The sequence below is a fragment of the Rhinolophus hipposideros genome, assembly GCF_964194185.1.
Source record: "Rhinolophus hipposideros genome assembly, chromosome: 13".
Taxonomy (NCBI): domain Eukaryota; kingdom Metazoa; phylum Chordata; class Mammalia; order Chiroptera; family Rhinolophidae; genus Rhinolophus; species Rhinolophus hipposideros.
Genome location: NC_138059.1, coordinates 11,572,837 through 11,596,551, shown reverse-complemented (window position 1 = coordinate 11,596,551; position 23,715 = coordinate 11,572,837). Strand labels below are relative to the sequence as shown.

Genomic DNA, 23,715 nt, shown 5'->3' with positions numbered 1-23,715 from the left:
CCTGGAGATACTTGTGCCAGACTTGTTTCCCCAAATCCACTGAGGTGAACAAGTTTACAGAACAAAAGGAATTTTCTGAGGGATAAGGAAGAGAGTTTCAGAGACTTGGACAAGATGTAGGAGAAAGGTCAGTGGATCCCAGGAGTCTTCCAAGGCGGTGGCTGGAAATGATACTCTAGGAGTTGGTCCTGGGTGGAGGCTTGCAGGCTTGGCCATGACCTTGGGTCCCAAGTGTGCAGAGACCTGCTGGACTGAGACATGTGAGGGACATCTGACTGGACGCAAGACTGATGAGTAACAGGACCGTCTGGAAGCCCAGTCATGATGTTAGATTTCAGGTCTCTAGCACACACTCTGGAGGACTTGGGGAAGAGAAACCAAGAATGACTGAGGCAGGATGAAATTGGAGATGAAATCAAGTTGATTTACCGAAAATAAAGAGATGCCAGTATTCGTGACACACTGCCTTTCTGACTTAGGATCCGTACCCTGGTAAATACAAAGGGTAAAATTAATAATAGCTAATATTTATTGAGTGCTTATTATGTACCAGACGCTGTTCTTTCAGCTTTTGGTAAACTGTCTCTTTTAATCTTCCTACTATTCCTTTCCATGGGGGGTTCCATTGCAATCCCCAAGTTAGAGATAAGATATTGGAGATATGTTCTGACTGGATGCCTTGCTCAAGGTCCTATGTCATCAAAGTGGTAGATGGACAATAACAACAATAGCAAACACAGATCAAACACATATAACGCTGTCAGGCTTTGATGTGTTAATTCATTTAATCCTCACAACAACCTAATGAGGTAGGTATTACCACCATTACCATTTTATGGAGAAACAGAGATTAAATGACCTGCCCAAGTCTCCCAGCTCACAGTTGGCAGACCTGGAACTTGAACTTGGAAGGCCTGGCTGCAGGCTAAGCCATGCTTCTGAGACTCCAGGCCCCATGCCCGTATCCATCCTCTGCTGGACGGGCAACATGGATATTTGCAAATGACCGTGAGGTAAAACAAATTTTTAGTAGGAACCGAAGGATGGGTAGGACCCAAGTGGCTCGTGGGTAATCCAGAAAGAAGAACCAGGAAAAGCTATGAGTCGTTGGCCTACCTCTGGAAGTTACAGCTAATACTGAGCTGAACACCAGGTCACCCACCCATGAAGTTAGACTTTATGTCTAAAATACGGACATCACATCTGATCTGAGGCTTGATAATTGAGCACAGTGGCCCCTTGTAATATGTCTACTAGAGAAACTAACCAACGAGCATGCTAAGAGAAGAATGGGAAAGAGGGAAGAAACCATGCCACAGAGAAACCATGCGAATGTTCAGAGAATGTTCAACTTGGAGAAGTCTGGGAGTGGGGGAACACAGGTGTTTCTGCCAACCCTATGGATTTGGGGTCAAACAACCAAGAGCTAGAATCGCTTGTTGCTTGACCTTTCTTTTTCAGCCACCCAGAGTGCTTTGTGCTCAATGTTTCATCAGTTCATGTCCCATAGCAGGCTCCCCAAATACAAGGAGTGGATTTTGTTTAGAACCTGATTTGATTTGCTCTAACGGTAAAGACAGTTGGGTTTTTGTTTTTATTTTAGATAATCAGATAAATCTAAATTTAGACTCGATATTGGGTGATATTAACAAATGTTATTGTTAATAGGTAAGAAAATGTCCTGCTCCCCCTACACCACCTACTTTCTTAAAAAAAGATGCACATAAGAGTGAAATGGCTGATTATGCGGAATCTGCTTTGAAACACTTCAGAAAAAAATAGGTTAAGATCGATGAAACAAGTGTGGCAAAATGTTGATGGTTGTTGAAACTGGGTGTAGCTACATAGCTCATTGTATTCTCTATTTTTGTTTATATTTGGAGATTTTTATAATAATAATAATAATAATAATAATAATAAATGTATTTGCATGTAATTTTTACCCATAGACATTTTGACAATTGTGAAATACAGAGGTTAGGTGGCTAAATTTGACTCAGGTTTCTTGATGACTCGACTCATTTAATGGAATCCAGTGGCTGATACCAGTGGGAAAGGCAGGGGTCCCGGTTTAGGTCACCACCCTCATTTTCTACACTTGTTTAAGCCTCTCTTGAGGCTCTGTTATGAATAGTCAGGGAACCTTCTCTAACGGAACTTTCCTTGTCCCAAGCAAACTGCCTCACCCAAGTCATTTCTTTAATCAAGACCATCCTCATTCCAGGTGACATGAAGGCTTCTCAGCCAACACATTTATCCCCGGAGACAAGTGCTTCATCATTGGTCAGGATGGCCGCCAGTCTCACTGGAGACATCAGCTATGGGAATTGAAACCTTGAAAATGTGGCATTGTGTGTAATGGAACTATCTCCTCTATCAGTCTATCTTCTCCATTGAAGGCAAGATTCTTAGTGCCCAGCACAGAGCTGTGCATGGAGTAGCCACCTGGGTATTAAAGTTAACGGAAGATAGATGGAAATCCTGGCTTTTAGGCACACGTGACGGACTTTATAGTATGCTGACTTTTGTATAAGAAAGGAGGTAATAAATGTAGGTAAATATGCAATAAGTACATATAATACATAGTTACTTGTATTTTTAAGAACAATGGGAGGATAACTCCAAAAGTAAAGAAAATGGTTATCATGGAGGGAAGGAGGGAGCAGGATGGAGACTTGGAATAGAAATGTCTTTGATTGTAATGGTTATTCGATACTATGTTTTACATGATTAAAACAATTAAATGAAAAAAACTACCTGGCTACATATTTTCATTTGAGAATGCTGTAAATGTTCTACATAAATTGGAAAAAAAAATTGGATGTGTAAAAAGCAATCTCTAACACCTGAAAACCACCAAAAGAAGTGAACCCAACTACACATCAAGTTGTTGGCCCAGTCCTAATAGACACAAGAGGAACCGCACAGGATTTTAAATTCAGTATTTTGACTGTATTCCTAAAGCAGTCGTCTTGAACCTGAGGCAATTTTGCTCCCCAGGCAGCATTTGGCAGTGCCTGGGGACAGTTTTGGTTGTCACAGCTGGAGGGTGGCTCTAGGCCTCCAAGCGGGGAGAACGTAGAGGCTACAATGCACAGAGGTGTTCCCACAATAAAGCATTATCCACCCCCAAATGGAGTGTCCAGGTTGAGAAATCCTGCCCTAAAGGAACATTGTGTCAAGTCAAAAAGAACGAAAAGTTATCTTTGCAAGATGACGATCTCCATATTCTGCTACCAATGTTGGCGTGGCTCTTGTTATTGGAAACATTTATACTGTAAGATAAAGTGAGTAAGTGAAGATGTCAACGCCATTAGGACGCAAGTTTGTGAGCGTGAGAGATACACAAGTATAAAATCAGAGAGACATTAGGTTAAAATTCCATAATCTTAAATGTTTCTATGTCTGGGCCTTCCTGATCCTTTCCTTCCTCCACGAGGCATTTCATCCCCCAGGGCCTCTGAGTGGGCTTTTAAGCTGCCCACAGCATAGTCGTCTCAGGGTACGGAAGAACTGCTTGGATACTTACTGCCTGGTTTCCCTGCGGCAGAAAGCAAAGCCCCAGGCCCGTCAAGGGCTGTGCCCCTAAGTGACACAGCACTGCTTCCACTGTCTTCTAGTAGCCAAAGCAGTCCCATGGCTTCCTGGTTTCAAGGGGGTAGAGGAAGCAGACCTCATCTCTTGATGAAGGGGCAGCAAGGTTGCAGGACAGAAAAGGATGCCGGATGGGAGGTACTGTGTGGCCGACTTTGGAAAACACAGCCAACCCCAGTGAGGCGGGGCATGGCCACGTAGTTGGGCCCTGACTTCCCACCAGCGGTTGTAAACAGGTCTTCTGACTCCAGGCACCTCAAGGAATAGTAAATGCCCAAGCAACTTGACAAAATCCCAATCCATCCGACGTTAGCTTACCACTGTTTTTATATTCCTCAAGTCTTTCCAGAACCCTCGGAGTTACTTATACAACTCCATTTGCCCCAAGGGCAGTGTGGTTGAGTGGGCAGTACTGGGGAGCTGAGAGAGGAGAGCCAGAGCAACCTCTGCCTTGAAGGACACTGAGCTTGGAAATGCCCGCTCAGAGGACTGGGATTTCCTCCTGACCTCAGTCCTGGTGCTGAGTGTGGCCTGCAGGCTGCTGACGAGGGAGGAGCGGCAGGGCCAGGAAGCCACACAGCGACTGCGCGGCTCCCTGCTTTCTGGCCCACATCTGCCTCTCAATCATCCTGCCGGCAGGAGTGGGAAGATGAGACACAACGTTGGAAAGCTGGAGTCAGATCAGTGGAAGGACTCGGGGAAGGTGGGTGCAGGAAGGATGGTGGGTGGGGAGGGGCACAACTTTAAAGGAAGAAATGTTGCCTGAGCGCTTTATCATCCTGACAGTTTCTCAAACATGTGGAGACCATCTTCTTCGTTGTTGCAGTGCTCATGCTCAGAAAGTTCTAGGCATGGATATGTGGGTGAAGGGAAGAGCCAGTTGGAGAACGTAGGATCCTGTGGGGAGTTGGAGGGACCGTGGACAGAGAGGAGTGGGGTGCACATGCCCTCGCTGGCCTCTGCCCTCTCCTGCCTCCCTTCGGGGTTACCCTGTTTGTTTTCCGCCAAGCCCAGCACCTCCCTTTTAGTTCAGAGTCTCACCCCACACTCAGAGGCTCCCCACGCCGTGGATCAGGGGAAGGACGCCAGCATGAGAGAGAGTCTTTCGGAGGCAAAAAGCAAAGAGAAAGAGGAGAGGAAGGAGAAAGGAGCTTCCTTCTGAACTTCCTCCAGCTGCTGACAGGACCAGGCTCAAGGCCACGGGCAGGAACACTCCACACTCAGTATGACAAGCATCAGTTTTGAAAAAGAAAGGCACATCTTTGTCTTCTGTGGTTCCCACCCTGGCCTGCCCTGGCTGTCTGAAGTAACAATGACCTCTGGGTAAGGCGCGGTTGAAGAGATAAGGCCTGGGTTTAAACAAGTCTTACTGAATAAAATGTAAAGCAAGTGTTATTTAGCAGTGGCACCCATCTTTCCTAAGCCTTCCGGGTATTGAACTGTTGCCAGCACTGTTGCCCCAGCTGGTGGCCAGATGTCCTGGGTAGCTTTCATTTTTTGCTTGCCAACCATGCCTTCCCATTTGGTCTGATAGCATGCCCTCAATTTCTTTTGGGCAGCCGACTCTTCTGCTCTTGTTGTGGTCCTGGCCAGGTCCCCTCCCTATTGTGATGGTCCACAACATGGCAGCCAAATGACTCACAACCAAACAACTCCATCTCCTGGGCATAATTGCAGCAGGGCCCAGCTGGGCCCCCTGTACTCAGAATGCCTCCAGGATGCCCTGTCCCCATCCCCCCATCCAGGTGGGCTTCACACCCCTGTGGCTGAGCTCAGAATGTCTCCAGATGCCCTGTCCCGGTTCTGGCTCCTTATCTTAGAAGACCGCCTTGTAGATGCCGGCTAATTACCAACTCTATCGCTTCGCATTTTCCCAGGTTACTCCCCCAAACGATGACAGAGGGAGGCATCATGAAAGGAGAACAGACCTCCAGACCTCTAGATATCACGCAGCCTCTGGAGGAACGCTCTGATTTTCCCTTAAATACCCCCAGCTGGTCTGAGAATGTGAAGGCAGTTTTTGGAGGTGTTAACCCGCTGCCTTCTCAGACCACCGGTGCTCTGAGAATAAACGCTTAATCTACGACCCAACTCCTGTGTTGGTCTATTGGCTGAGCGGCGCAGGCAGCGTGAGCCCCGGACTCACTCATTTGGTCCCCAGTTACAAAATGACTATTCCAGGAGGGCCAAGCAAGAATTGCCCTAAGATTTTATGTATGGATGCTGGAAGAGATCAGGTGTGTCCTCCTCTACATTCAGGACTCTGTACCTTTAGAAATGTTGGTGGAGCTTTCCTGAGTGAGAATAAACCCCCAGGACAGCACAGCCGAGAGATGAGAGGATGAGAGCGATCTGACGACACCATTGGAGTCTTTAGAGGGGGCTTTAGGGAGCTTTAGCAAAAACTAAGACTTTGTCCCCAAAGTGCTTTCCCAAGCACTGCTAGTCTGTGTTCTCTGTTAGATGGCACAGCAAAAATGGTTCTAAGGAGGTTGCTTTCCCACTCAAGCCTGTCTCCTCAGAAGGACTCAGGACAACCCCACTTAGCTTGAGACCTAGGGGACAGGCAGAGCATGGGGTTGTCAGTCAGTCAAATCTTCCATCCAAGTACTAACCAGGCCCGACCCTGCTTAGCTTCCGAGATCAGACGAGATCGGGCGCGTTCAGGGTGGTATGGCCGTAGACTCAGTCAAATCTTTAGGTTACATCTATGTCAAATCAGACTTTGGCTGTCATTTATTTGCACGTGAGATACATTGAAAGCACGTAGGCTTACAGCTTACTGGGGGAATTTTATTGCCTGGGAAACTACAAGTCTGATTTAACAAAGCTCATGGCCCAGAAGCAAGACCTTGGCTCCAACCCCACATCTGCAGGAGGGGACTGTGAAAGCACTGCACCCCCCCGCCCTGGGGGGGGGGGGCGTCATTTTGACATGCTATGTCAGATGGATAAGGCAGAATCTCCCAAATGGAAAAGTCAAAGGCCACAGAGTGTATCAGCCGAGGGAGGTGGAGGGGGCACAACCAAGCAACTCACTCACTGGCAAAGAAGAAAGTTTTTTCACTTCCTGCCCAGGAGGATTTGATCATTGCCATGGGCCAGTAATTTACGTGTGTTCTCTTTTCCTCCCTCTTCTGAATGGGGACTTTTTGTTGCAGTTTTCCTGTTCCTGTGTAGCCATTGTATATTGGGTGTGAAAGAGTTGGGGGGGGGGAGTCACCTGTTAAAATTGTACCACCAAGACCTACACCCAGCCCTGACTTGTCACCCAGCTGATCACTCAGGTCTTTGAGCTGAATCAAAGCATTTGGGTTTAGGGCCGGTCTCCCTTAGAGACAGGGTAGGTGTGTCTGTGTGCGAAGCGTGCCCACAAACACTTGGTGGTCAAAAGCATGGACAGTGGCGGACACTGTTAGACGTCACCCAGTACTGGGTCTTCTTTTAAACCGAAAAACATTAGATTTTCATCCAGGCACCTGGACAGGGTATTTCCATCCCTTCTTGCTGCTAGGCGTGGCCAAATGCTCAAATGAAAATGAGCAGAAGTGAGATAAACTCTGGGTTATACTCCCCACCCCCTTCTTTTCACCTTTTCCCGCTGGAATTTCCCACTCTGTGCTTGGGAACCATCTGGGGCCATATGGTCAAGTGTGATCCTAGCAATGACAAATTCTGTGTCAAAAATCCTGAACCTAGAAACTTAGCTGGCCAGGGGTTGTCTTCTTATCCTTTTGGAGGCTTTTATAAACTCAGCAACTCTGTCTGAGAAGCTATAGAAACCATATCCTATATAAATGACTGCAATACTGGAAAGGTTGAAAACTAGTAACCTTGGGAAGCCATACAATTAAGGGAAGCTATACAATTAAGACTAAAGGTTAGACTGAAGAGAAGAAATTTACATTTATGGCATGTAAATGTACCTTCATTAGCACTTTTATTACTGGAGCTTACTAGTGCAATTGTATGCAGCTTTTCAGGTGGGCTACATATTAGTGAAAAGAGACCTTTCTCATTCTTACTCTTGCTCTCCCTCTTCCTGTCAAGTTTCTGATAGAATTAGTCAAGGATACAGACTATTATCAAAAGTCTGGGGCCGGAAAGAGCTGGAGTAGCTAAATACATCCATATTGCAGCCCTTGGCCCCCCAGAACTCCCCAAAGAAATGTGCCCCTCTGGAAGTGCTGTCCTCAGGGTGGGGACCTGACAGAGTTACGGAGTTCATTTCCAGTACACCACAGCCCGTGCTATGGGTTTGCTATGGGACCATCTCATCATTTCAGAAGAACTTATACCAACAATCCATGCCCTTAATTGAAAATATGCTCATAGACCACCCCCTAGTTTTTGAGTCACATATCATCAGCCAGACCCCTTCCTCCTAGAAAAGAAATGACTAGGTTCCCTTGGCCTCCATGAGCAATAATATCTTCCTTCTGGCTTTCCTGTGTCTCAGGAGCCATTTCTCCATAGAACAATTATCTGTAATCAAAGTGATGTTCTGTTTATGCGTTGTCTGTTTCTTAAAGTGTTTAGACCACGTAAAGGCATCTGATTTATTAGGTTTGTAGTTTTAATTATTTGTTTATATAAGAGCTTGATTAAAAATTTGTAATGAATGTTTAAATGTCCGGGGAAATTTACTGTTAAGTTTTTATGCTTTGGTTGATTATGTGTCAATAGTGAATAAATATTTAGAAATGTGAATGCTAAATATTAACACAAATGTTGTTTTAGAGATTAATGAGTTAGCACATTCATTAAATAAAAGGTGAGTTTTTCCCCTTCTGTGTTAATTGCCACTCAGACATTAACGCTATGCTTAGCCACAAATAAGTGATATGAAAGCTAGCTTGTTAACTTCTGTGAGTCTCAGTTTCCCTATCTATTCAGAGAAGGGACTGGGCTCAATCACTGCTAAGGTTTCATCCATCTCTAAGATACTGGATTATTATTAAAATTCAGGGACTCTTTTGCTCATGTTTATACCCGATTTTTACCATCCCGGAGCAATCAACCACAGATAAACGGAAGTCGCATCCTCCATAACAACTTAGACCTCCAGCACGCTTTGCATTCTTTTATAATATCACAGCTGCCTCTGTATAAATAGACTGTCAGCATTTCATCAAGGCACATGTCTCATTGATAGGTTTGCCTGGCACACTTACAATCAGACCTCAGCCCATCTCAGAGGTAATTACCAGCTTCAGCACATCTCAGCTGCTGGCAGCAAACTTGCTTATTCTGTGCACCAGCTTCCCACAGCAATGGAAAAAAATCAGAGCTGTCCACCTCTTATGACATTTTCCATGGAGATTTTTATAAAAGCTGAACGTCTGAATAGTGATTCACTGTTTACAGACCAATTTCCCTTTCTCCCAACCACCTTCAGTTTACAGATGAAGGATTAAAAACGGGAGACGCCAACTGACTTCTCAAAATCACACAGCTAGTAAGTGGCAGGCCAGGACAGCTCCCCAGGTGTGTGGCTTCAAACCCAGTGACTGTTTTGTAAGAAACCAAGTAATAGCAATGTCTGTGTGTCACAGAGGTTTGTCATGAAAGCTACTTCTCAGTTGGCTGAAATTTCTATGCAGATCTCCATTGTTACAGAGTAACACCAATTCCAATATGTGGTCTGCTCTGACAAAAGTCTCTAAAGACTAAACTGAAACAGATATCAATCAATCACGAAAACTAGGAGCTTCAAAATGTTCATGCCTTTCTGCCTGCTCTCTATGCCTAGAGCTGACTCTTATATAGCATGATGGTGGAGTGGGTTTTTCCCTCCCAACTGTTAACTGCCAACTGCCAACTGTTAACTGCCCAAGGTTGCCTTGCTGATGTCATGCCTGGTCACGTGACTGCTTTGGCCAATGAAATGTAAGCAGAAGCTTTCAAAGCTTCAGATGCACATTTCCACTCTCTGCTTTCCCTCTGTCGTGAGATTAGCATATTCTAAGTAAAGGCCACTCCCACTACTGTGTTTTCCCCAAAATAAGACCTAGCCGGATGATCAGTCTTTTGAAGTAAAAATTAATATAAGACTTGGTCTTATTTTATGATAATATAAGACTGGGTCTTATACTAATTTTTGCTCCAAAAGATACATTAGAACTGATTGTCCAGCTAGGTCTTATTTGGGGGGAAATATGGTAGTTTGGTCCCATGATGAAGATACGGAGCAGAGCTCTAGCCAAGCTATAAAGATCAAGTAATGTGAGGAAGAAATAAACCTTCATTGTTGTAAGCCACTGAAATTTGGGGGATCATTTGTTATTACAGAATAATTTATCCTAAGCCAACAGATTCAAGCGATTATGCCAGTGTATTAGAAATATTTGTCAGCTCTGTAGGCCATAAGGCTCCTTGCAAGCAAGTACTAGTTTTTATCTTTCAATCTCAAAACGTAACAGAGCTCCTGGCATATAAGAGACACCAAATGAATCTTTGATGACTTGCTGGATGGACAGAAGAAGGAATGGATGACCAGTAGGATCTTAGAATGATACTATAAGTTCCAAACGGGGCAGATTGCTCAGGATAGAACCAGGGAAGCATGCACTATTAAAGCTCACGTGGATACCACTCTGTGTTCTGATTTCAGCAATTCCATCGCTTTTCAAATAATCGTGTAGGACATGGCTGGTTACCTCATATCTTAATATTCCGTCTCCTACCATCCAAATCTGTACTGCCCAAAACATCACCTCTGGATCCTACTATTTGTATCTCCATGAGTCAGCAACTTGTGTTGACTAACCAGTAAAACCCAGTGGGAAACGTGATACAATAGCTACCTGCCCTGTCCCCAGTCACGTAAATATGGCTGACTCTCCTCCCCCCACTGTGCCATGAGCAGAGAAAGGCAGGTTGAGGCAATAGCTGTTGGCCTACTGTTCACTAAGAAGAAGACACCATGATGGTTCTTTCTTCTTCCACTCCTACTATTTTCTGTATGCTTTCATTCTAGCACAACAGCATTGTCGTTGAGAGGACAGTCTCTAGAGTCAGAAAGACCCTGATCATATCTTGATCACACCATTGATGCCATGAGGAACTCTAGAACTAGAATGGCCCCTTGGGATTGTCTCAAGCTCAGACGAGCAGGCCTTCATCTCCTCCACAACAGTCAGTCACTGGAGGCAGGCTAGAGCAGAGAGATCCATTTCTTGAACCTTTTTTTCTCTCTCAGCCCCTAGTCACATATTCAGCTTTTCTGTGGAGTGCCCTCTTTGTTGCAACCCTGAACTCGGTAAAACTGTCTGGACCGTGGGGTAGAAGCTAAAATATACAAACTGAAAGAACCTATTATGAGACTTCTCTTTTTGCTCTTCCTCCAGCTCTGACAATAAAATAGACTGATGCGTTTCTCCAGAATCTACCATGAAAAACCTAACCTGAAGCTGTTGGGACATGTCATCTGTCACTCTCTAGCTATGTCCTGACTTCCTCTCACAGGACACCTCCCTTGTGCAAGTTTTCCTCTGACTTGAAGCTGGTGAAGGGGCTCAATGCCTTTCCAGTGGACATTACTCCCCCTGCCCCATCTTAGAAGCTGTGAGATTGGGTGGTGGCAAGGGGGTATGCGACAGTGAAGCGTGAGAAAGCACCAAAGGTATAGCCACTGGCCTAATACAAGCCTGTACTTATAAAGCTTGTTTAATTTAAATGTCCAGTGACTTCACTGGAAATCATTCTGAGAAAACAAACATAAATGCAAAAGGAAGTTCTAAGAAAGGGAATTCCATGGCTTGTTTCTACCTGAACATTTTCAGTGATTTAGTTCTTAGAAACATGAAATCCCAACGTGTGCTAAAGTGTGTCTGGCACTCTGGGGACAGAAAGAAAAAAACCTAATGTATTTGCTGTGTGCCAGACCCTGTTCTGAGCGCTTTCCATATATTAACTCTTTTAATCCTCCTAAGCGCTATGATGATCAGCCTCATATCGCTGAGGAAGCTGAACCTCACAGGTGTTTAATCGCTTCTCCAAGAGGCAAGTTTGGTAGGTGGTTGTGAAGTGGCAAAACTGAGTGTCATAGGATATCACCATTTTGCTAGGTGGAAAGTATTATTAATTGAGTATCTAGGTACTCAGTCGTCTAACTGGACTCTCAAAAACCCTAGGTGAGTATTATCTCCTCCTATTTTACAGGTGAGAAAACTGGCACTCAAAGAAAAAAAACTAAGTGATTTACCGATGTCACAGAGCTGGTAAACTGGGATTTGAGGGCTGGGATGGAATTTCTCCTTTGAAAGTGGTTAAACAAGAGGAAGATGTTCCTTTCTTAAGTTGATAAGAAGCAGTGGCTATTTTCAGCACAGTGGTACTAACACAGGCTCATGGCAGGAAATGGAAATGAACCTGTACCGTGAGGCTGGGCATTGCCTGTGTTCCAGCAGATGGCCGCCTTCGGCTCCGGCCTTGTCTTCATACCATGACCTATTTTTGTTCACCCAGTTAGCTCTTATGGCCTATTTCTTTCCCGAAGAAGTATTTCATAAGCTTCACCGAGTTACCTGTCACCTGCTGAGCACAGCATTCATGAACTTGGAGATGAAAAAAAAATGTCTCTTCAAATTGTGCAGAGCACTATTTGTGATCCAGGTAGAAAGACCGGAAAGAAAATGAGGAAGTGTCTCAGACCTGCCCTTTCCCTTGCCTTCAGGTTGGTTTCCTTTTTAAAACAACTGCCCTCAATCACCAGCAATTGGGGACCAGATTGCTGCACCAACTTTCTAGCTGGCCCATCTGCCTCCAGAAATTTCTACAACCTAATAGGATAAACATCTTTCTCCATTCTGCTTTTCATCATCACATCTTAAGTACCTGAAGTTGGTTCCCTATTGCCAATAAAATCCACTTTCCATGTAGGGTCCTGTGGCCGAAACAAGGAAAGAGTGAGTTAGCCAGTAAGTGATGTAGGTGTTAATTATGTGACGTAATTAGATGCTGCGGAAAGAGCTGAGCTATCAAATGCTATGTGATAAAGGGGCTGCCTGTACAGTAGTACCTCGGTTTTCGAACGTTTTTGTTGATGAACATTTTTGTTTATGAATGCCGTAAACCCGGAAGTAAATGCTTTGGTTTTTGAGCACGACTCAGAAGTCACACATGTCACATGGCTTCCGCTGAGTGTAAGATCCTGAGGCCTAGCTATCTATCGGCTCTTTTTGAACGTTTCGGAGCTCGTGGATCACGTTCGAAAACCGAGGTACCACTATGTAACTAAATGATAGAACTAGATATAAAAGCTCCCTTTCTCTCTCCCTTTCTGCTTCTCAAGCCCAAATCTGCTGTTTTTGGTGTTTCCTCCCAATTTTTGCTTCAGATCTTGGGGACTTGGCTGGCTTTCTTGTCCTTGGTCACCTGACCCCTTCTATTCTACACCTTGGGGTTCCTTATCCTCGGCTCCACCTTATTACCCCATCCTCCACAAATAAATCCATGAGGTGTAAGGACTTTATAGAACATGAGGTTACAAAAACAGCAAACATAAGGAAGTTAAAACGCCTTCAGATTTCCTACAGACATGGCCACTTGTCTTTACCTCCTGGCTCCCTCTCAAATGTGGATTGGAAGCCCCATTGGGTACAGAGCTGAACGTGGGGGTCACCCTCTGCTCACTCTCCTCACCTGAATCCCACCTTGGATGATCTTTTCAACATACAAGTAGGAGCATATCACTTCTCCTGCCCCAAACACTTTCCGGCTTCCCTTTGTGCCTCAATTAACCTCCGGGCTCCTTGTGTGGGCCCCCAGGTCCTGCAGGATCTGGTCCCTTCTTCTCTCGCCTCATCTCCGCCACTGTGCTCTTCATCCTGTGATCCAGCCCAATCTGGTTCCCTTGCTGTGCTTTGTACACCTCTAAGTCTCTCCAGTCGAGGAGCTTTGCACTGGCTACTCCTTCCCCTACGACACCCCCATCTATCGGCTGGCTCCGTCTCATCTTGTGGGGGCTCAGCTAAAATGTCACCTCCTCAAAGAGGCCTTCCTTGATCACTGTATCTGAAAGGACTCCCTCACCCCAGCAATTCTCTACCACGTTTCCCTTTTTTATTTTCTTCAAAGCACTTAACCACTATCAGAAATGAACTTATTCAAGTGTTTGTCCCTTGTCTACCTTTGCTGCTGAACTGTAAGCTCCACATGAGGGCAGAGAGCATGTATGTCATATTGGCTGTTTTCTCTGCAGAAGCCAATGGTGCATATAGACACCCTCAAATATTTGTGAAATAGAGGAACATATTGTGTATTTCACCTGCCACTAATGGTTAACTGGACTCATCTTTCATTTCATGTCAATTGCATCCTGCTCCAAGAAGCCATCACTGACACTGACCTTCACGTCACACACGGGGTTACCTGGGTGGCAGTCATTTATCCCCTAAGCACCCATTAGGAGGCCATGTGCCAGATGCTGTGTTAGACAACAGTTTCATAAGTCAAATGAGGCATGATCTCTGCCTTGAGAAAATTTCTAATCCAATGGGAGAACAGCAAGTAAGTTAGTGAGGGCTATCCCTGCCAAGATGCTGTGGTAGACCCAAAATGCGAAGGGGTAAATAAGGAGGGCATCTCAATCACACTAGAGTGTTCTGGCCAGCCTTCCAAGAAATGACTCTTGAACTAAGTTTCTACAGATTAGAGTCCAGTAGAAGAAGAAAAAAGCAGTACGTGTGGGAGTGAAGAAGGTGGGGCCATTTAGTCCCATGAGCTAGAAAACGATGATGTGGACGCCAGGTGTGCTCTGCTGACCTAAGCAGGCGATGAGTGATGGGGAAGGTATACTGGGCAGGGAGCTGGGAGGACTGGTTTCTGCCCAGGCTGTCTCTAACGAGCTGTGTGATCTCCAGTGGGTCACGTCCCCTCTGAATTTCAGATTCTCTCTCTGGTTGGCATTTAGTAAAACCTGAACTTGTTTTAATATTCCAGACTCCCTCACTTATTACATAAGGTTTTAGTCTTTATACTCACTGTCCCCTAACACCAATTTACTGGGTGCTTACTTTATGGCCACAGAGCACTAAGTATTCTAAAAGATACAATTAGTGGGAAGTGTGAGCTTTGCTGTAGATGCAGTTATAATTTGGAGAGGAAGAAAATAAGCCATTATAAAATTAGAAAAATAAAACAGTTTAACACCACATATTAATTCATTTGCTACTTGTTTCATACGTGTTGTCTTGTCACAATCACATGCCAAGCTTATGGTCAAAGACCCTGTATTCCATTTCTGTTTAACCCAGTCTCCCACTTTCTATCTATAAGACAGCGGTCTAGTTATTACATTTTCATTTTATCACCTGTAAAACGAGGAAAGTACCAAATTTATGGGGTCGCTGTGGGGAGTAGATGAGAAATGACATGGGAAGCACTTAGCATAGGGCCTGATACATGGTTTGCCCTTAGTAATAATTGTGTCCTTCTCCTCCAGGCTGCCAGCCACAGAGGGATTGGAATGCACAACAATAGAAGCAAAACATTAACAACAGGGGTGAAGACTGATAGATGAAGACTGAGTGTACTCACCTTCCAGAAGTCCCTTGATTGAGTTTCCTAAGGAAGTGAATTAACTGAATTGCTGGTGAAGAATCAGCAGGAACAAAGGTAGGAAGTCGTTGTAACGGTCCAAGTAGAAGGTGGAGTCAGCACTAGGACGCAGGCAAAGAAGGACACACTGTGGAGGGTCAAGAGAATATTGATGAGGCTCCTAGTCAAGGGCTTTGGTATCTTCTCTGAAGAGGCAGGCCACTGGCAATTTTTCTATCCCTCCCAGCTACCTGACGCAAAGGCTAAATTCTAGGTGAGTGCAAGAGAGGGCCGGGGCTCCCTGTTTCCACCTAGCCACAGTCATCAGCTGCCGGACGCTGACACCACTGGGTTCACAATCACCCTCATCCCAGCTTGCTCGTAGAGCAGAGATGCTATACCAGCAGAGGCAAGCCATTAAGAATAGAGGCTACGACCTGGTCCAGCCAGCATCTAAAGCACAGGGGTCACTGAGAGAGCAATGCACCTTGTCCCCACCCCCAAATCTGTGGCACAGAGCTCTTCCTCAGATAAGAAAATAGGCCGTTAAACAGAGAGCTCTGAAGCTCTCTTGTAAGGACCTACTTTTATGTGAAACAGAGTGTGAGGAAGTTCTAGCCAAAGGGCACTCTCAGTCTGTTGGAGCGCGTCCTCTCAACCACAAGGTTGCCGGTTCGACTCCCTCAACGGATGGTGGGCTGCGCCCCCTGCAAATAACAACGGCAACTGGACCTGGAGCTGAGCTGCGCCCTCCACAACTAAGACTGAAAGGACAACAACTTGAAGCTGAACGGCACCCTCCACAACTAAGACTGAAAGGACAACAACTTGAAGCTGAACGGCACCCTCCACAACTAAGACTGAAAGGACAACAACTTGACTTGGAAAAAAAGGCCTGGTAGTACACACTGTTCCCCAATAAAGTCCTGTTCCCTTTCCCCAATAAAAAAATATTTAAAAAAAAAAAAAACCACGCAAAACAAAACAAAACAATGGAGGTTTGGGTGGAAAGCAATTACATAAGAGGAGGCTGATAGCTCCTTGAGAGATAGAGGCTAAACCATAGGCCAGCTAGTTTACCCAAGAGAACCTGGGAAAGAGATGGCTAAGAAGAGCTTACCTGGGATCAGAGCAAACCTCAAACACTGACCTCAAAACTTCCCCCACAAAGGAACACGAGTTTAACTGGATAATTGAATAATTGTGGAGCAATTTATACCCTGGGGTAGTGTAAAAAAAAAAATAGAGCATTCAACTGGCAATTTGTGGAGACTAAAAGCTGGGTATAATCAGGGAAAAAGTCAAAGAGAGCCCTCCAAAAAACAAAAAACAACAACAAAAATACCCGTTATCCCAGGATGAGAGTGTATATGCCCAAGGTTGAGTCCTCTAAGGAAACTTCACTCTGTGGGGGAAACAGACTTCACGAAAAGAGTCCAACAAGTCACTCAACAAATAAGCAAACAACAGCAAGCTCAAGAGAGGGGCAAATCCAGAATTGCTCCCATACGTTATCTGAAATGTCCAGTTACCAACAAAGGATTATGAGACATGTAAAGAAATAAAGTGTGCCCCTTACGTACACAGGGAAAAAAGCAGGCAGCACAAATTGTCTGTGAGAGGGACCAGATGTCGGATTTAAAAAAAGACTTCAAAGCAGCCATCATAAATATGTTCAAAGAACTAAAGGAAACTATGATTAAAGAAATAAAGAAAGGTATGACATTAATGTCATATCAAGTAGGAACTATCAGTAAAGAGCAATTATTAAGAACCAAGTGGAAATTTTGGAGTTGAAAAATAGAACTGACATTTAAAATTTATTAGAGGAGCTCAACAGTAGATTTGAACTGACAGAAGAGCATGGCAATACCTCTGCGATATTTCCACCCAAGCAAAAAACCTGGATAAAATCAGGGGGAACCATCATAGAAAAATCAAATGGAGCGACATTCTGTGTACTGACTGGCCTGTACTCTTCAAGGGTCTCAAGGTCATGAAAAAGTCATGGGAAGACTGAAGAATTGTTCCAAGTTGAAAGACATTAAAGAGTTTTGACAACTGAATGCAGTGTGTGGTTCTGAACTGGATTTTTTTGTTGGAATTACTGACAAGACTTGAATGAGTTCTGGGGATTATATAGTAGTTATTATCAATGTTAATGTTCTGATGTTAATGGTTGGTTATATTTTGGTTATGTAAAAAAAATTATCGAAAAGTCATATTGACAAAGATAAGCAATTGTGGTAGCTTGTCTCCAAGATGGCTGGACACTATGTTTTCCTTCTCCCCTTTACACATAAGCCAGAGTTGCTGTCTATTCCTCTGCTCTCTTGAATGTGGCCAGATGTAGGAAGGCTTTTGATCAACAGATTACTACCAACATGCTGTGTGACTTCGGAGTCTAAGTCGTAAGAAGCCTTGCAACTTCTACCTATGAACACAAACTCTGAGGGAAACCAACTGCTACGTAAGAAGTCTGAGTACCCTGCAACCACCATGCTGTGAGGAAGCCCAAGCTAGCCAGGTGGAGAGGTTGGGTAGAATAAGACGCTCTCTGACTGTCTGTCACCCAGTAAGAACTGCCCACTGAGCCCATCAAGCCCAGAACTCTGAAAGATAATAATAAATTATTATTTTAACTGCTGTTTTGGGGTTGTTTGTTATACATTTATAGATAGCAAGAACAACAGTTATATTTGAGTGGTAATAGAACTATAGGTGTGTGTAAACTTCTTGGTATTTATTTATTTTGCATTAAGCATATATTAAGTTTGCAATTAAAGAAATCACTTATTTTTCCCCAGCACTTGGGGTTAAGAGTAGCACTGCCTACAGTATACCTCTCAAGATATGGCTATAGTCTCCAGACAGAATCAATTATTCACCATAATATCCATAGCATTCAACACAATGACTGAATGTAGTAGGTGCTTAGTATTTGAATAATTGATGTATGGGAGAGCACTGGATAAATTTTCCTAGGATGAAAGCTATTTATTTATTCATTCATTTATTTACTTAGAGAGACTTATGTGTATGCTATTTTTCCGATGACTTATTGCCCTTTTCCCCCTATACATTTATTCTGCCATGTGATTTTCTCCTCTGCTTCCTTCCGTGACTTCCCCATTCTAGATATGGGAACATTTTCTCATCCGCTGCTCCCTTTGTACATGCCCAGACAGAAGTAGCACAAAAAATAAAATTATAAACCAAACTCTTTTGCAAATAAAACTTAGATGAAATCCTAACACCTCAAATCAATCAATATAAAAAGGATAATAGTTATGATCAAGAATATAAGGATCATACAACATTAAGAAATTAATTAACATGAATAAACTTTTTCATAGATCAAAGAAGAAAATATGATCATATTAGTTAAAAAAATTCTTAGTAAACTGTATTTTGAGGAATACATTCTTAACATAATTTATGTTAAATGCACATTTATTGAAATAAAGCATTATGTAAGACACTGTATTAAGTTTTAGGGAATAAAACATTAAATAAGGCCAAACTCTGCTGTTAAGAACCTAAAGCATGAACTATTACTTACAAAACATTACCAGTCTCCTTTTCTGCTGTGGACCTTTAATCTCACAACTGGGAATTAATCCAAAAAGAGTGTTTCAAAATTTTTAAAAGTTGTACAATGTTCCTTGCCGTGCTATTTTCAGTAGCAAAATCTCTTAACCTTAATGTCCAACAATAGGGGGATAGTTATGGAAATTTCTTTATGCTAAGTCAATGGAACATTTCATTCAGTACCCAGGATGTTCCAACAACGGAACAGCTACGCTAAATTAGTTCAAGACAATGAATATTGAACATCGTAGATGAAACCAAATTCGTTCTAAAAAGCATAACAGTTTCACAACCTCAGCATTACTGATGGTTTGGATCAGATCATTTTTTGTGTGGAGGTGGGGGTTGGTCCTATTCATTGCAGGATGTTTAGCAGCTTCCCTGGCCTCTACCGCTGGACCAGTAGCCTGCCCCCAGCAAGTCTTGACAAAAAAATATCTCTCCCTCTCTCTCTCTCTCTCTTTATATATATATATGATATATATATATATATCATATATATATGCACATATACAATAGCATATATAGTACATATATAGAACCAATAAGATATATATGTATCCTATTGATTCTGTTTCTCTGGAGAATCCTGACCAATATACCAGCAAAGTTTCACCTCCAAGACGGGTTTTCGCAGAGAAGTCCATAGCAAGATATCCGTAACCTTGCAAATTCAACAGAATCAAACACAAGCCCCCACCACCACTCTGGTTTCCACATCTAATTCTCAAATGGCTTTGACCTTGAGCTGACCCACTATAGTGATTATCTTTACGCAGATCTGACCTTTTTCAGATCTGACCAGGGGTAAACCCACAGTGACCTTTCCCTTTGATTCTTCTTTTACTCTGAGGGCATAGTTTTGGCAAACTGTCTACATACACCCTGGAAATCACTTCAACTTGCTTTTGTATTGATTTCACTTCTCCACTTTCAGTGCTGAAAGCTGATGGGGATCAGCAATGCCCTGCTTTGTGACTGAGGACAATTCTCTCCTAGCCTTTTGAGTTATGAGCATTTTCTGAAATGCAGCAAAAAAACGTTTTCTGACAGACTGCCTTTGGGTCCCTTGGTACCTTTGCAAACACAGCTATACAGAGTGAGCTCAGTAAGGTCGTGCCTGCAATGGGACTGGCTTTACGGCGCTGGTGATGGACAATGAATTAGACAGGGCACGGCACACACTGACACATCCTGCAACGAATAGGACCAACCCCCACCCCCACACAAAGAATGATCTGATCCAAACCGTCAGGAATGCTGAGGTTGTGAAAGCCCGTAACACTTTTTTTCTCTCTTTTTTGATTTATTTTTATTATTTTATTTTTTTTTTAAGTTTTTTTTTTTTTTAACAGGACTTTTTTGGGGAACAGTGTGTACTTCTAGGACTTTTTTCCAAGTCAAGTTGTTGTCCTTTCAGTCTTAGTTGTGGAGGGCGCAGCTCAGCTCCAGGTCCAGTTGCCGTTTCTAGTTGCAGGGGGCGCAGCCCACCATCCCTTGCGGGAGTCGAACCGGCAGCCTTGTGGTTGAGAGGACATGCTCCAACCAACTGATCCATCGGGGAGCTCAAGGTGCCGTGTTCAATCTTAGTTGCAGGGGGCACTGCCCACCATCCCTTGCGGGACTCGAGGAATTGAACTGGCAACCTTGTGGTTGAGAGCCCACTGGGCCATGTGGGAATCGAACCGGCAGCCTTCGGAGTTAGGAGCATGGAGCTCTAACCACCTGAGCCACCAGGCCGGCACTATTTTTATTTTTTTAACTTTTATTTATTTCAGTGTGTTTTTCCAGGACCCATCAGCTCCAAGTCAAGTAGTGTTTTTCAATCTAGTTGCAGAGGGCACAGCTCACAGTGGCCCATGTGAGGATCGAACCAGCAACCTTGCTGTTAAAAGCACTGTACTCTAACCAACTGAGTCAACTGGCCGTCCCTGTTATACTTTTTAGAACTAATTTGGTTTCATCTACGATGTTCAATATTCATTGTCTGTGAACTAATTTAGCGTAGCTGTTCCGTTGTTGGAACACCCTGGGTACTGAATGAAATGTTCCATTGACTTAACATACAGAAATTTCCATAACTATCCCCCTATTGTTGGACATTAAAGTTAAGAGATTTTGCTACTGAAAATAGCACTGCAAGGAACATTGTACAATTTTTTAAAAAATTGAAACCCTCCTTTTGGATTAATTCCCAGCTGTGAGAGCAGAAAAGGAGACTGATAATGACCGAGTCACATTTTAGCCTTAGTATGCCAACAAGCTTTGGGGGCACGAAAACTTGCTTCAAGTTTCCAAATATCCAAGTGCATCTGGAGTATCAGTTACCCTGCGATATGGACCGGGCGGGAATCTGAACATACATGCTGAAATTAGGGGATCATAAGATTGAAGATATTGTTCTTAGCGGAACCCAGACTTCTGACCAGGGTCATGCTATTGAAATAGGCTGGTAACAATGGAAAATAAACTCAGACAATCTGTGCTCAGTTTTTTTCTTTGTCATTTCTGTTCAATCTATTTTGTAGGGTGTTTGTGAGACTCAAATGAAATAATAACAATAATAATAGACACTACATTGCCCTTATTACGAGCCAGGCACTGTGTTAAGCAGTTTACATGTATGAACTTACAACAGTGGTAAAAACATTAAAAATTATAAAAGCATTCTGCAAAGATTATGTGCTATTATTAGAAATAAATGTACTAATCACTGTTGTCACGCACTTCTGCCTGAGGGACTATATCCAGAAGTAAATTCTTGCTATAATAGATATTGTCGTCACCACTGCCATTCCTAGAATGGTGACCAGGAAAACCAATGAATGAGCCAGCAGAGTGGGGCAGTCTATACCCATTCTAGGAAGTCTTATTGCCTTATCCATACGGTAGAACTTGCCTTTTCCAGCAGAAACACACGGACACTGATAATAACCCCTATACCGCTTGCTGCCCAGCAGTCAGGCCACAAGATGCCTTGGTTGTCCTTTCTGACTATTCTCATCAGCCTCTTACTGTCTGCCCTGCAGAAGCCACATCATCTTTGCTTCCTTTATTCTTGAATACATCTTCCGGCCATCGTTCTGGAGCTTTGTGGTCCAAATTGGTCAGACAGCATGGCACAAATCAGAGAACTCGTTCTTTATTATGTGACCCAACAGAGTCTGTCTGTTAAACTGTATTGCTCAGGTCTGAAAAGTCGCTCACTTTCAAAAAATGAGATAAAGATTTCTCTCTCCTGTCAGAGCAAAGAGATGAGCTGGGCAGTGTGCAGGATACTTGTCCTCTTTTTGCTTCTGTCCCATGATTAAGGCGACCATTCATGCAAATATTCCTGAGATAGTCCTGGTTTCCAGTTGTCTCAAAATAATTCTTCACAGAGCCTCTTTCACTCTCCAAAGTATGATATGGGTGACATATCATATGGTCACTCTATGCATGACCCACCGTCGAGTGGTGCACCCAGGTGTCATGCAAGTCACACATTACAATGGGGACTGAAAGATCGTGACTCTAGACCAACTCCAACACTGACTTCATGGGCTTAGGCAACTCCCTTCCCTTCTTGGATCCTCATTTTTCCTGTCTGCAAAATGGACATGCTCTGTTCTTTTCACAGACTTGTGAGGAATAAGGGTATTGGTGCAAATCAGAGTTGCACCACTAAACAGAGGGAAGTTACTTTTGTGATGACAGTGTAGACCAAGAGCCTGTTATTTCATCCTATTATCCATTAGCTTACAAGGAGTTTTCTCCTTTATGCAGGTGAAGAGAATCCACTTTAAAACAGGTGCTGTCAAAGAAACTTGACATTGTACACACGTCACATTGCAACATGCCAGATCTTTTGTAGATCCCTCCTTCCTCATTCTCTTTCCCATCCTAATAATGAGTCACCATGTAATTCATTGCAAAGGAACATAGTTGATCTTTCTGGATACTAATCAACAAAGAATTTGATGATCCCAATCCTTTGTGAAGATGCACATTCTTGGGCACTTGGCCTGATGTTTCCTGGACATTTACTCTTTTGTAACAAAGAAAAGTCCCAATGCTGATTGCCAAAACTCAGTGATCCGATTGCACAGGATTTCCTGATTGAATTGTTTTCTAATGCAAAATCCTGTCTCCACTTTTGTACCAATATGTGCTTCCCACAGAGATGATGGACCAGGAGGCACGATGTCCTTCAGTGACATGACATGCTTCTCTGGGCAGCTTCACTAAGTAAGACCTGATACCCATTAAGTTCCAGTGCTGAGAAGGGGGTCCCCATTCATGGAAATCATCCCCAGGTTTGCTTGCCAGGAGCAGGCAAGTACCCAGGGCCTCAGCTCAATTTTATCTGTGCACTTTCTGAACAATTAGTGGCCCAGTGCCATTAAAGAGGTCATTTGTCACACTATAAACTTTGCAAAGGAATTCAAAGGAAGCAAACGCAGAATGCAGAACAATGAGCACTAAATCAGAAATGCACCTGTTCTTAGATCTTTCAGGATGCGATTTTATGAAGCCAGTTCTTAGGATTTCCTCTGCAAATGGATGAATGATATCTGGTGAACGACTTCAAAATCTTGAAAGATACCTTCTCAAATGATATTATTTCTTCTTGTCTTCCTTGTTTTTAGAGGTGGAAGGGAGATAAAGAGAAAAGAAAACTCATGCCTTCATTCAATAAATATTTATTGAGCGGCTGGGTACTGATTTAGATGCTGGAAACACAGCAACAGTTAAATGGACAAAAAGCTGACTTATGGAATTGATATTCTAATCAAAGAGAAAGACAATAAACAAAGAAACAAACAGATATAAAACACAATGTCAGGTAATCATAAGTGACTTGTGCAAATTTTAGATAGGGTGGTCAGTGAAGGGAGGAGGGGATAATAGCTCTCCTCTCCCAGGATTTTTTATTTTATTTTAATTCCATTGGGGAACAATGCCCCTCTCCAGGGCCCATCAGCTCCAAGTAGCCATCCCTCAATCTAG

At 43.5% G+C, this 23,715-nt stretch overlaps 1 protein-coding gene across 1 annotated transcript in view; it reads left to right on the top strand.

Moving 5' to 3' along the window:
- ZNF572 (zinc finger protein 572) overlaps window positions 1–23,715 on the top strand; it is a gene marked incomplete at its 5' end in the record, with an annotated part of 53,817 nt that overhangs the window by 13,486 nt on the left and 16,616 nt on the right. The window contains one exon of the mRNA XM_081070894.1: window positions 4,132–4,297. Coding sequence (XP_080927020.1) covers window positions 4,132–4,297 — 166 coding nt within the window. The remainder of the gene's footprint in view (window positions 1–4,131; window positions 4,298–23,715) is intronic.